This window comes from Cornus florida, unplaced genomic scaffold (genome assembly GCF_030987335.1).
Source record: "Cornus florida cultivar Cherokee Brave unplaced genomic scaffold, ASM3098733v1 CherokeeBrave_3.0.0_Hap2_Chr11, whole genome shotgun sequence".
Classification (NCBI taxonomy): domain Eukaryota; kingdom Viridiplantae; phylum Streptophyta; class Magnoliopsida; order Cornales; family Cornaceae; genus Cornus; species Cornus florida.
This window is the reverse complement of record NW_026775581.1, coordinates 92,760,622-92,772,956: the sequence shown is the minus strand read 5'-3', so window position 1 is coordinate 92,772,956 and position 12,335 is coordinate 92,760,622. Positions and strand designations below refer to the sequence as shown.

The following is a 12,335-nucleotide window of genomic DNA, read 5'->3' as shown; positions in this document are numbered from 1 at the left end:
TACTCTTTTGGGTTTGGACTAACAATTTTATATCTTGAGCTTAGGATATGTGCAATCAGTTCGAGTAGCGGCATCCCTAATTTTTTCTCTTTCAGTATTTAAACTACTAATGAAAGGAAGTGTCACTAAATTTTTACTAGGCGGTGGCGGTGGAGGTGGTGGGAGGCCGCAACGATGATGGTGGTGTGATGGAAAGTGGTGGTTGCGGTGGAAGGCGGTAGTGTGGTGGTGACAATGGCGGCGGTGATGTGAAAGGGGGTTTCTGTCTTATGAATTGAACAATAAACCTAGGTCAGAGCTAATATGGAAAAAAGGTGACCGTGGCGGCGATGATATGAAAGGGGGTTACTGTCTTATGAAATTATTTTATTTTAATTCTAGCTGAGAACGAAATGAGCATTCCAAGGTCAAGGAAAGGAATGGGGGCATTTCAATTTTTTTATGAATTCGCATTCCAAGGGAGCTGTCATTCTCTAATATTGCACACCAAACAAAAGAAAAGGAATCAAGAGGTAGAATGACAAAAAGCCTCTCATGAGAAAAAGTTGATATCAAACCTACATCCTGAGAAACAAGCAAACAACACCTTTATATACAAATTCTCATTGTCCTATTACTTGATCATAAGCAAACTTCAGTTCACATGGATGTACACAATGCTGAATTTAGTTGAGTCACAATCATTCACTCAACTATTATTCCTCTTATCTCAAGGTTGTCCAGCTTCTTGGGTCTTCTGTAATTCTTCAACAAGAGAGAACAGCAAACAACACTAACTGAAGAGGCTGCCATTGCAGCTCCAGCAATCCATGGGGGTAGCCGTAAGCCGGTTGATGGGAAGAGAGCCCCAGCAGCAATGGGGATGCCCAGGACATTATAACCCAATGCCCAACTGTAGTTCAAACGAATCCTGGAAAAGGTTTTCCTCGATAGATCGATGGCAGTTATCACATCTTCCAAATTGCTCTTCATGAGAACAATGTCAGCTGCTTCAATGGCAATGTCTGTGCCCGCACCAATTGCCATTCCAACATCTGCAGCCACGAGTGCTGGCGAGTCATTTATCCCATCTCCCACCATTGCCACAATATAGCCTGATGCCTGAGGATGTTAGATTTATAATTTATCAGAATGAGAGAGGCTATAATCCGGCTAGATGAACCTCGGTTTTTTATGGTGAACATGCATGCCATAACTGATTCAATCTTTTTACCTGTAGTTCCTTCACTTTCGTTGCTTTATCTTCGGGCTTGGCTTGTGCAACGACAGTGTCAATTCCTACTTCCTTGGCAATGGAATTTGCAGTTCCCCAATTGTCACCTGTCACCATTATACTCCTGATTTTCATAGACTTGAGAATGGAAATGACTTCCTGAGCAGTAGACTTCAATGGATCAGAAATGGCTACAACTCCTGTCAGTTCCCCATCTATAGCTACAAGAATTCCTGTTTGAGCCAACTCTTCAGTTTCTGCAAGCATTTCTTCAGCATCAATTGGGATGGCAATGTTGTGGTTCAACATCAAGCTCTTGTTTCCCACAAGTATTTCCTTTTTCCGAACAACAGCTTTAACGCCATAGCCAGTAATTGATTCAAAGTCTCGAGCTTCTGGCCAGACAGGATTCCCTTCATCTTCTTTAAATTTCTTGCCATATTCAACAACAGCCTTGGCCAAGGGATGCTCACTGTTGACCTGATACAACACACCAACAATATCATCACTGGTCTGTTAAGAGACCAAGTAAATGCAAGTTCTTTAGCTAGGTCAAAGTTTTAGGAACCATTAAAACTATTTCTAATGCCAAAGATGTCAGATGTGATTAGGTATTTCTAATTTCTAGTATATAAAAATATCTCACAATTATGGAAGTTCTGAACAGAAAATTTTACCTCAGCTGCAGAAACCAGTTCATAGAATTCTTGAAGTATCATATTCTTCAAGAGCCTTGTGTTAACAACCACTGGCTTACCAATTGTGAGAGTGCCAGTCTTGTCAAATATAATGCAGTTCACCTGCAAGAAGAGTTTTTTTTTTTTCTTTTTGGTTTTTGTTCACTATACAATTTTTATACATACAGAGATTAAGATAAGTTCAGATGGTGACCTTATGTGCACTTTCTAGTGCCTGGCCTCCTTTGATAAGAACACCTTGAGTAGCACCCACTCCAGTGCCAACCATGACAGCAGTAGGAGTGGCAAGGCCAAGAGCACACGGGCAGGCTATAACCATGACAGAGATACCAAACTGGAGTGCAAGCTCAAAACCGTCCATGGAAGAAGGTATCCAGGATTTTGAGTAGGCATTGAACCTTCCAGCTAAAAACCAGACAAGGCACGTGGAAAACGAGAGAATTATAACCTGCAAAAGATTGCCAATTGTTAACAGAGGCCAAGAAACACTATTGTGACTTCAGAGTACAGAAAGCGTTCCAATACTTACCAGAGGAACAAAATATTTGGAAATTTGATCAGCAAATTTTTGCACTGGAGCTTTAGCCATCTGTGCTGATTCAACAAGTCGAACAATCTGTGCCAGAGCACTCTCTGATCCAACGCGAGTTGCCTTAATATGTAATACCCCATTCTCGTTCACAGTGCCTCCAATCACTGCATCGCCCTTTCTCTTTGCCACTGGTCTGGCTTCCCCGGTTATCATGCTCTCATTTACATGGCTTTGCCCCCAAATGACAAAACCATCTGAAGCTACTTTTGCACCAGGAATAATTTTAATCACATCATTTTTTTGTATCAACCGACTATCTATTTCTTCTTCACTTATCACATTTCCTTCATCATTGAGAGTTAAGAGTGTTGCTGTCTCCGGAGCCAAGTCCATAAGCTTGGCAATTGCCGCTGATGTCTTTCCCTTGGCCAAAACCTCGAGATACTTGCCAAGTAGTATAAAAGAAATGAGCATTGCACTAGTCTCAAAGAAATCCGTGCCCATAAAATTTGGAGAAGTTGCAGCTCTTAACACGGAATAGACTGAATAGAAGTAGGCTGCATTTGTTCCCAAGGCGATTAAAACATCCATATTCGCAGAGCCATGGAGTAGTGCTTTGTATGAACCAGTGTAGAATCGTCTGCCAATAATGAACTGTACTGGAGTGGATAGTACCCACCTTATAATCTCTCCATCGGTCATCATATTGACAACTTTTGTTTTCAGATACATATGAAAGACCATAGAGGCTAAAAAAACTGGAACTGTGAAAACCAAACTCCAAAGAAAGGACATGTAGTATTTCTGAATTTCTTGTTGTCCACCGGATTCTCTTCCTCCTTCAGGAAATATGGTTGCCTTGTAACGCCCAGATCCAGTTGACTCAACCACCTGAATAAAATTCCTGGGTCCTGTAACGTCTGATTTATAAGAAATGGAGATTTTTTTAAGCTCGGGATCAACTTCTATATCTTGAACTCCTGGAAGTGCTTGAAGAGATTCTTCAATTATTCTCATGGAATTATCAGTCCGTATTCCATCAATTTTCAAATGTATTTTGTTCCTGTCTTCCCCAGTACTAATCAGTATGGCTCCAAATCCAGTATCTTCTATGGCTTCCAGTAGCTGGATGTAATTCACGATCTTCGGATGATATTGAATTTCTGCTTCTTCGGTTGCCAATGCAACTCGGGCTTTTTGTACACCAGGAATTACTTGTAAAACAGATTCTACAGTTGAGGAGCAAGAAGTGCAAGTCATTCCTTTAATTCTGATTCGGCATATGGATTTCTCATTTGTCTCTTCTTTAATCAATGTTGCCAGAAATCCAACATCTTCAATGGTCTCACGGATAGTTTCTTCCTACACATTGGAATAAAAAGACGGTAAGTTCTCCCTACCAAGTGATATGGTAAGCATATTGAAATGAAATATGGAATGGAAACGAATGGAAAGAGAAGAATATAGAAGTAAAATATTGTCTGCAAGAAGGAACAGGACAAATTTAATATTGCATTAGATTGTGACTAATGCAACTTTCTCAGCTGATTCGAGTAAAGAATGAATAAGCAAAGGCACCCACGATCCTTTTATTGATCTGTATATGCGTATTAGAACTCTCAGTAACATGTACAGAAGTCTGCAGTAGCAGTATCAGTATCAGAATCACTAATACTAATCTATATAAACATTTCAAATTAACGTGAAAATCGATAACAAGAAGAATGCATAAAATATATATGGTAGTAACAATAGCACATACAAACATCAATATGCAGATGTGTGATCACCAGGATAATAAGTACTATTAATGTTGATCGATCAAAATGGAATTTGTAACGACCCAAAAATAATAATAAATAAAAATAAAAATAAAAATTTCCGCATGACTTCTACAGAAAAAGTCCTACTACGACTTGGCGAAATACATATAAAATGCAATGGTCTCACTTGGCCTCAAAACTAATCTATCATGTCCCAACGCACAATGCAATAATATACAAGATTCCCAAAATCAATACATACATACAAGATGTCCCGTTCTTCCATCTCCTCCAACAAGGAATCACTTTAATTAAGTTATAGTCCATGATATATATTTATTTACACAAATTCTACTATTACAACACTGTACAAGTTACACTTAATTTTTTTTTTTTATAAAAGGTACATGATCATGTTTCTATATAAAAGACAACAAATAAGAGTTCTAGTCTAGTCTTAATTTATGATGGGTTGTCGCCCGCCCCTTCTTTTCCCAAATCTAAAAAATGTTAAAATAATGGGGTGAGCATAAGCTCAGTAGAAAATGTCTAAGATGCACCTCTTATGATCTCGTGAATCCACATAAGGAATAGAGTAGAAATAAATGGGATCATGCCTCAGGAAAACAAGTAAAGTAACGATAATAATCAACAAGTATCGTCTAACCTCCAAATATACAATGTATGCCATGCCATGCAATGTCACTCTCCATTTCTGAAATAATACCGTTTCAACTTCCAAACCATCCGACCCAAGGCACCTCCAAGGCTTCACGAAGGGAGGGTTAGCTAGCTTTCCTTGACCACATGGCACCTCCATGGCGTCGTTTGGGCCTAGGTATCTCAACCACACTAGAGTCTCTCTCAAGCTCCCCTCTAGACCACACTAACACCACAAACCACTAGGCGCCTCTTAGGCGTTCGATTTTTCACAAACACTCTCGAAAAACGTTGTCCCAAAACAATTTCATTGGTTTTTAAAAAAATACTTTTCCCCTTTTTCTTTTCCAATAGATGCATGAATGCTTCTTGCTTCATAATTTACCATAATTTTCATATCATCAAACCGTAATAACATTTCATACTAAAGAAGAATTTTCTCATGAATTTATAGCATGCTTTAAGTCAACAAAATTTCGACAATTACACATATTTAATAAGGACATAATCACAAAAATATACTTTTCATATCCAATCAACAAATCATACACACATATATAATTTACACATAACACACATAGAAATACAAATCATATATCTAGTATCATGGCAATTTCTCAAGAAAAATTTACAATTTAACATGTTATACTTCGATTATAGGGAATTAATTCACAAAAAATCTAAAAGATTACAAATTAGAACATGTTGGAAATAGTGGCCTAGTTACACACACAACACTATACTATTTGGAAGAGAATAGAAATGGAGGAAAATATTTCTTATTTCACTTGATGGAAAATGAGTACAATGCATGGGTTTATATAGGCTTCAAAACATAAATGTAAATGAAACTTAAAACCCCACTAACATATCATTTAGTAGGCAAAACTCCCACTAACCCACTAACATGACCATTTAGTAGGCAAAACTCCCACTAACCCACTAACATGACCATTTACTAGTTGTAACTCTCATGCCCCCCACTAACTCCAATAAAAAACTCACATAAATGTAAAACACTAAATAAAATAAAGTTTAATTTCTAACACCCCCTCTTAAACTTGATTTTTTTTCAACTCCAAGCAAACTCCTAAACTTGTGAAAATCTGCAAACTTGAGGGGCTTGGTGAAAATATCCGCAACTTGATCTTGTGACTTGATGAACTTGAGCTCCACCTCCTTCTTAGTTATACATTCTCTAATGAAATGAAATCTTGTATCAATATGCTTGCTTCGTTCATGAAACACCGGATTCTTGGCCAAAGCAATTGCTGATTTGTTGTCCACAAAAATCTCCGTTGACTCTTCTTGTAGCATGTGTAATTCCTTCAACAAATTCCTCAACCAAATTACTTGACAGACACATGAAGTGGCTGCAACATATTCTGCTTCACAAGTTGAGAGGGTGACAATGGGTTGCTTCTTTGAACACCATGTAAAAGCAGTATTTCCCATGAAAAAACAATAGCCTGAAGTACTTTTTCTATCATCCAAATCTCCGGCCCAATCACTATCACAATAACCCACAAGCTTGAAATCATTAGAAAATGAATAGAATAACCCAAAATCAAGGGTACCTTTGATGTAACGAAGAATCCTCTTAGCCGCCTTGAAATGAGTTATGGTGGGTCTTTCCATAAACCGACTAACAAGCCCAACCGCAAATAATATGTCCGGCCTTGTGCATGTTAAGTATCTCAAGCTTCCAACAAGACTTTTGAAAAATGTTGGATCCACCGTTTCTCCATCTTCATCTCTTGACAATTTAATTCCAACTTCCATGGGCGTGTTCACCAATTTACAATCTTCCATCTTGAAATTCTTAAGAATTTTCTTAGCATAGCCTTCTTGGTGAATGAAAATTCCATCCTTCATTTGCTTGACCTCAATGCCAAGATAATAAGCCATGATGCCAATATCTGTCATCTCGAACTCTCGAGCCATAACCTTCTTGAAATCTTCAAACATTTTTGGATTGCTACCTGTGAAGATTAAATCATCCACATACAAGCAAACAAAAAATACATCTCCATTCTCACTTACTTTGGAGTAAAGAGCATGTTCATATGGGCACTTTGAAAAATTATTGTCTTGAAAATATTTGTCAATTCGCTTATTCCACGCTCTTGGTGCTTGCTTCAAGCCATATAAAGCCTTCTTCAATTTCAAGACTCTGTTTTCTTGCCCCTTTACAACATAGCCCATGGGTTGTTGAACATACACCTCTTCTTCAAGAAACCCATTCAAGAAAGCCGATTTCACATCCATTTGGTGGATTCTCCAATTGTTCTGGGCTGCCAAAGAAATTAACAATCTAATTGTTTCCAAACGAGCTACGGGTGCAAATACCTCATCATAGTCAATTCCAGGCTTTTGGTTGTACCCCTTGGCGACCAATCTTGCTTTATATTTTTCAACTTCACCATTTGCATTATGCTTTGCTTTATACACCCACTTGACACCAATTGCCTTTTGCTCTTTTGGAAGTGTAGCAAGCTCCCATGTGTCATTCTTCTCTATGGATTTAATTTCTTCATCCATAGCATTTCTCCATTTTTTGTCTTGTGCAGCCTCTTCAAATCCTACGGGTTCACAATCCGCAAAGAGACAAAAAAGTGTTAGATCACCTAACCTTTCCGTTACCTCATCTGTTTCGTCATATATGTCACGAAGACTCCTCATGCGAAGTGGTGGTGTGTCACTTGAACTTGATGATGATGGAGTTGATTGATCTTGAATTGATGGCGATGGAGGTGATGTTGGTGGAGAAATGGGCTGCTCCATGCCTTCATTTTCTTGCTCCTCATCTGAAATTGAAAAAATATTATAATCTTCATTTGGAGTGTTCCAATCCCATGTGGCTCCCTCTTCGAATTCAACATCTCTACTAATGACAATCTTCCCATTGCTTGGATTGTACAACTTGTAGCCTTTGGAATTTGCATCATAGCCAATGAACACCATTTTTTCACTTTTGTTGTCTAACTTGGTCCTCCTTTCATCCGGCACATGCACATGGGCAATGCTCCCAAAAACCCGCAAATGAGAGACACTTGGCTTTCTTCCGCTCCATGTTTCTTGTGGTGTTTTGTTTTGTACACTTCTAGTAGGACACCGATTGGACAAGTACACCGCACAATCAACCGCTTCAGCCCAAAATTCTTTAGGCATTTCCTTACTTTTCAACATGCTTCGAGCCATATTGAGAATGGTTCTGTTCTTCCTTTCTGCAATTCCATTTTGTTGGGGCGATCTCGGAACCGTTAAAGGATGGTGAATTCCATTTTCTTCACAAAATTTTTTGAAATTATTTGATGTGAATTCACCACCTCTATCGGATCGAAGAGCCTTTACATCATAGCCACTTTGTTTTTCAACAAGTGCTCTAAATTTTTTAAAAATTTCACACACCTCCGATTTTTGTTTAAGAAAATACACCCATGTTTTTCGGCTAAAATCATCAATGAATAATAAAAAATAATTATTCTTACCAAATGATGATGGAGAAATTGGACCACAAACATCCGAATGGATAAGTTGTAGTGGCGCCGTAGCTCTTGTGGTAGCTTCTTTAGGAAAACTTTTCCTTGATTGCTTTCCAACGAGACATCCTTCACATAATTGATTTGGATTGCTAATGAAAGGCAATCCCTTCACCATCTTCTTTTTGGCCAACAACTCTAATCCTCCAAAATTCAAGTGCCCAAATCTCAAGTGCCAAAGCCAAGTTAAATCATTAACACAAGCCTTCAAACATTTAGCCTCGTCGGCTTGAATATTTAGCAAAAACATCCGGTTCTTTGTCATTGGAACCTTGGCAATCAAATTACCCAATGGGTCTCTTATCGAAAGACTACAATCCTTCATGGATATATTGTAGCCTTTTTCTAAGAGTTGTCCCAAACTCAAAATATTGTTCTTCATATTAGGCACATAATAAACATTAGAGATAAATTGATGATGCCCATTTCTCAAACGAATCAATATTTTACCTTTCCCTCTTACCGGAATTTGTGATAAGTCTCCAAATGTTACCTTGCCATTTATTGATTCATCAATATCAACGAACTTCTCTTTGCTACCACACATATGATTGCTAGCACCGGTGTCAAGATACCACACATCTTCTTGATCACTCCTTTCACATTTGTATGCTAACAACAAAGTAGGCTCCACTTCTTCATCAACATAATTCGCCTTTTCTTCAACATCGTTAGCAACATTTCTACATTCCGAAGCATAATGACCATACTTTTGACAATTATAACATTGAATTTGAGACTTATCATACCTCCTTCCATATGACCTTGAGTAATTTCCTCTACCACGACCTCTTATTTGTTGTGAGTCATGGATTTTTTCTTCATTGTTGGTTGTGTGTTGACCGCTTCTTTCTCCTCTTCCACGGCCTCTTCCTCTTCCTCGGCCACGTGCATTTCCACGTCCTCGGCCCCTTTGATTTCCTCCATGTTTTTCGTCTCTTTCGTTCAACGAAAACTTTGTTTGTAGCACTTGCTCCAATGCTTCTTGTTTCTTCACCACCTTTTCTTCATGAGCTTGCAACGAACCCATGAGTTGATCAACAGTCATGGAATCCAAATCCTTTGACTCTTCAATGGCTACAACAATGTAGTTGAATTTGGAATCCAACGACCGAAGGATCTTTTCAACGACCCTTGTATCAGTCATGGTGGTTTCGCCATATCTCCTTAGTTGATTTACAATAGCCAGGACCCTCGAAATATAATCTGAAATTGATTCAGATTCCTTCATATGCAATGCTTCAAATTCACCCCGTAACGTTTGGAGGCGAACCTTCTTCACTTTATCAACTCCTTGGAAGGAATTTTGAAGAATCTCCCATAGTTGCTTTGCATTTTCTGCACTAGCAACTCTTTGTAGCATTCCATCATCCAAACATTGATGGATGGTCATCACCGCCTTTTGGTCCTTCTTTCTCATGGCTTGTAAAACATCTTTTTCGGCTTGAGACAAAGTTGCCTCATCTTCTGGCTCATCATAACCTTTGGAAACAACTTCCCACACATCTTGTGCTCCCAAAATTGCCTTCATACGGATACACCAATTTTCATAGTTATCTTTGGTGAATCGAGGCATTTGAAATGGAACCGAATTGTTTGCCATTTCTTCTCTCTCTCACAAACTAGCTCTGATACCACTTTGTTGGAAATAGTGGCCTAATTACACACACAACACTATACTATTTGGAAGAGAATAGAAATGGAGGAAAATATTTCTTATTTCACTTGATGGAAAATGAGTACAATGCATGGGTTTATATAGGCTTCAAAACATAAATGTAAATGAAACTTAAAACCCCACTAACATATCATTTAGTAGGCAAAACTCCCACTAACCCACTAACATGACCATTTAGTAGGCAAAACTCCCACTAACCCACTAACATGACCATTTACTAGTTGTAACTCTCATGCCCCCCACTAACTCCAATAAAAAACTCACATAAATGTAAAACACTAAATAAAATAAAGTTTAATTTCTAACAGAACACCCCTACCTCAATTAGAAGAAAAAACTCTAAATTAAATCTAAAATGCAAAATCCCGAATGGTGGCCAAATTAAACTTTGCTCCCATCAAAATGTCAGTCTCGATGCGCTCGTCAACTTTGCCTTAAACGGCAAAACCAAATTCTCAAAGGCCTTGTTCTAAATCTTGATTTGAAGATGAAAAAGAAAAAAGAAAAAGTAAAGGTAGAGAGAGAAAGCCGGGTAGCGAGCGAAAGAATGAAAGTGGGTCTGTAAGTCATTACAATGTATAAGCAAAGTGGTGGGTCCCACATACCAATAAAAAAAATCAACTCCTTTTACCAATATAAATATATATATATAAATGAATCATAAATATTATAGAATCGTTTTCAACTTTTTTTATGCTAAATTAGTTTACAGAAATCCTCTGTATGTTTCCATCAAATCACTAGCCCTAACAAAAAAGGCCAATAGTAAACCAAGCATGATTGGTTTCAGACATGAAGTAGCATGTAACACAAGTCTCTGTTTCTTATGGTAGGACAAACCAATGGAATTACCTTCACACAAAGGGTGCAAATTGGATTTGTTCTATTGTGACATGGAGGCAATGAAAGTTGAGTAAGCAAAGAAAGGTTTGAGCTAGAATTTCATCCCAGAGGTTGTCTATGTGAAATCCTATAGGTTCTGCATGTAACAGCCCACTCTATCACATGGATGATTAGTCTGTTTTGGGCTCGAAAGTTTTAGACCAAAAGACTTCATACCATTTAAAGATAGCACCAGTCCCTCCTACCATTTGAAGATAGTACTATCAAGTATATACTGCTTTCCATTTTCAGACCTAGGTGATCATATGTGATCATGCACCCATAAAATGTCAACACGGTAGCCTCACACACACCCCCGCCCACTAGGTCGCTACAATCCACCCACATCGCCTGAGTAAGATCCGTGGAGTGGAGTGTTACAGGTTCAATGCAAAGGATGCTTTCAGCCAACTTTTTTCAGTCACAGATGAGATTAACAGAGTTAATTAATTCAGAAATACTACTATTACTGTGATCTAGCCGAGAATCACGTATAGATCATATACATATGTGCTTGTGTGTATATATTTAGAAACAATGTCCCAAGTCCTAACTTGCTTCACTGTTCAATCTGACTGAAAATAGAAATAATAATTTGAAAATTAGGCCGTAAAAACAAATTAACACAATCGATTTGGCTGAAAATCTAAACAATAATATTAGAAAATTCGGCAGTACAAACAAAGACCACAAATTGATCAAATTAACTACTCCTATACTGTAATCACACAAATCCTATATATATATATATATATATATATATATATATATGAGAGATATAGAACTTACATTGACAAAGCTGGGATAGAACATGACCTCAGCTCTGTTATTCAACACATCAATCACGGCTTGCTTTATCCCCAGAAGCCGCTTTATCGACTTCTCAACGGCGCCTGCGCAGGCGGGGCACGCCATTCCGACGACCATGAACAACGCTGTCACCTCCATTCCTTCCATCTTCTTCTCATCGTCCGGTGACACACCTTTCGGATACTTGGGCATCGACGGATAGTGAGGTCTAGGCGATAAGTCTCTCCGACTCTCATTCGGAATATACTCTAGTGACTGAAACTTGTTCGCCATTTTACCACTTCTCTCTCTATATATATTTGTTATTTCTTTGGTTCATTACATCTTACATACAGTCTCTTTTCTTCACCTTCGCGCCTTTATAGGCAGACTCGTAAGAGTGGGGAATGCGTATTAAAGTTAAATGATTTTTGATCCGACGGTGAGGATTGTTTGGATCCCAAGCGCAATGGTATGGTTAAGACATATGGTTCCCACCTAGAGATTTGGTTTGTTAAGTAATTCCAACTTCATAGTAATTCCAAACCCACAGTTGCGAGTGTGGCCCCAACTTCCCA

General features: G+C 38.3%; 1 protein-coding gene across 1 annotated transcript; it reads right to left on the bottom strand.

Annotated features, from left to right (window-relative positions):
* Positions 1-490: 490 nt before the first annotated feature.
* Positions 491-12,081, bottom strand: LOC132285450 (probable copper-transporting ATPase HMA5). The gene is made up of 6 exons (XM_059787645.1): positions 11,754-12,081; positions 2,441-3,801; positions 2,105-2,359; positions 1,891-2,013; positions 1,214-1,693; positions 491-1,101 (listed from the first exon to the last, which is right to left on the bottom strand). The coding sequence occupies exons 1-6, from the start codon at positions 12,049-12,051 to the stop codon at positions 685-687; spliced, it is 2,934 nt and encodes a 977-aa protein (XP_059643628.1). The 5' UTR covers positions 12,052-12,081; the 3' UTR covers positions 491-684.
* Positions 12,082-12,335: the final 254 nt, after the last annotated feature.

Coding starts and splice junctions, on each gene's coding strand:
- LOC132285450 (XM_059787645.1), bottom strand. CDS start 12,051: ATGGCGAACAAGTTTCAGTCACTAGAGTATATTCCGAATGAGAGTCGG. Junction 2,360..2,440: donor CCAAATATTTTGTTCCTCTG/GTAAGTATTGGA, acceptor AATCTTTTGCAG/GTTATAATTCTCTCGTTTTC. Junction 1,694..1,890: donor AACTGGTTTCTGCAGCTGAG/GTAAAATTTTCT, acceptor GTGTTGTATCAG/GTCAACAGTGAGCATCCCTT.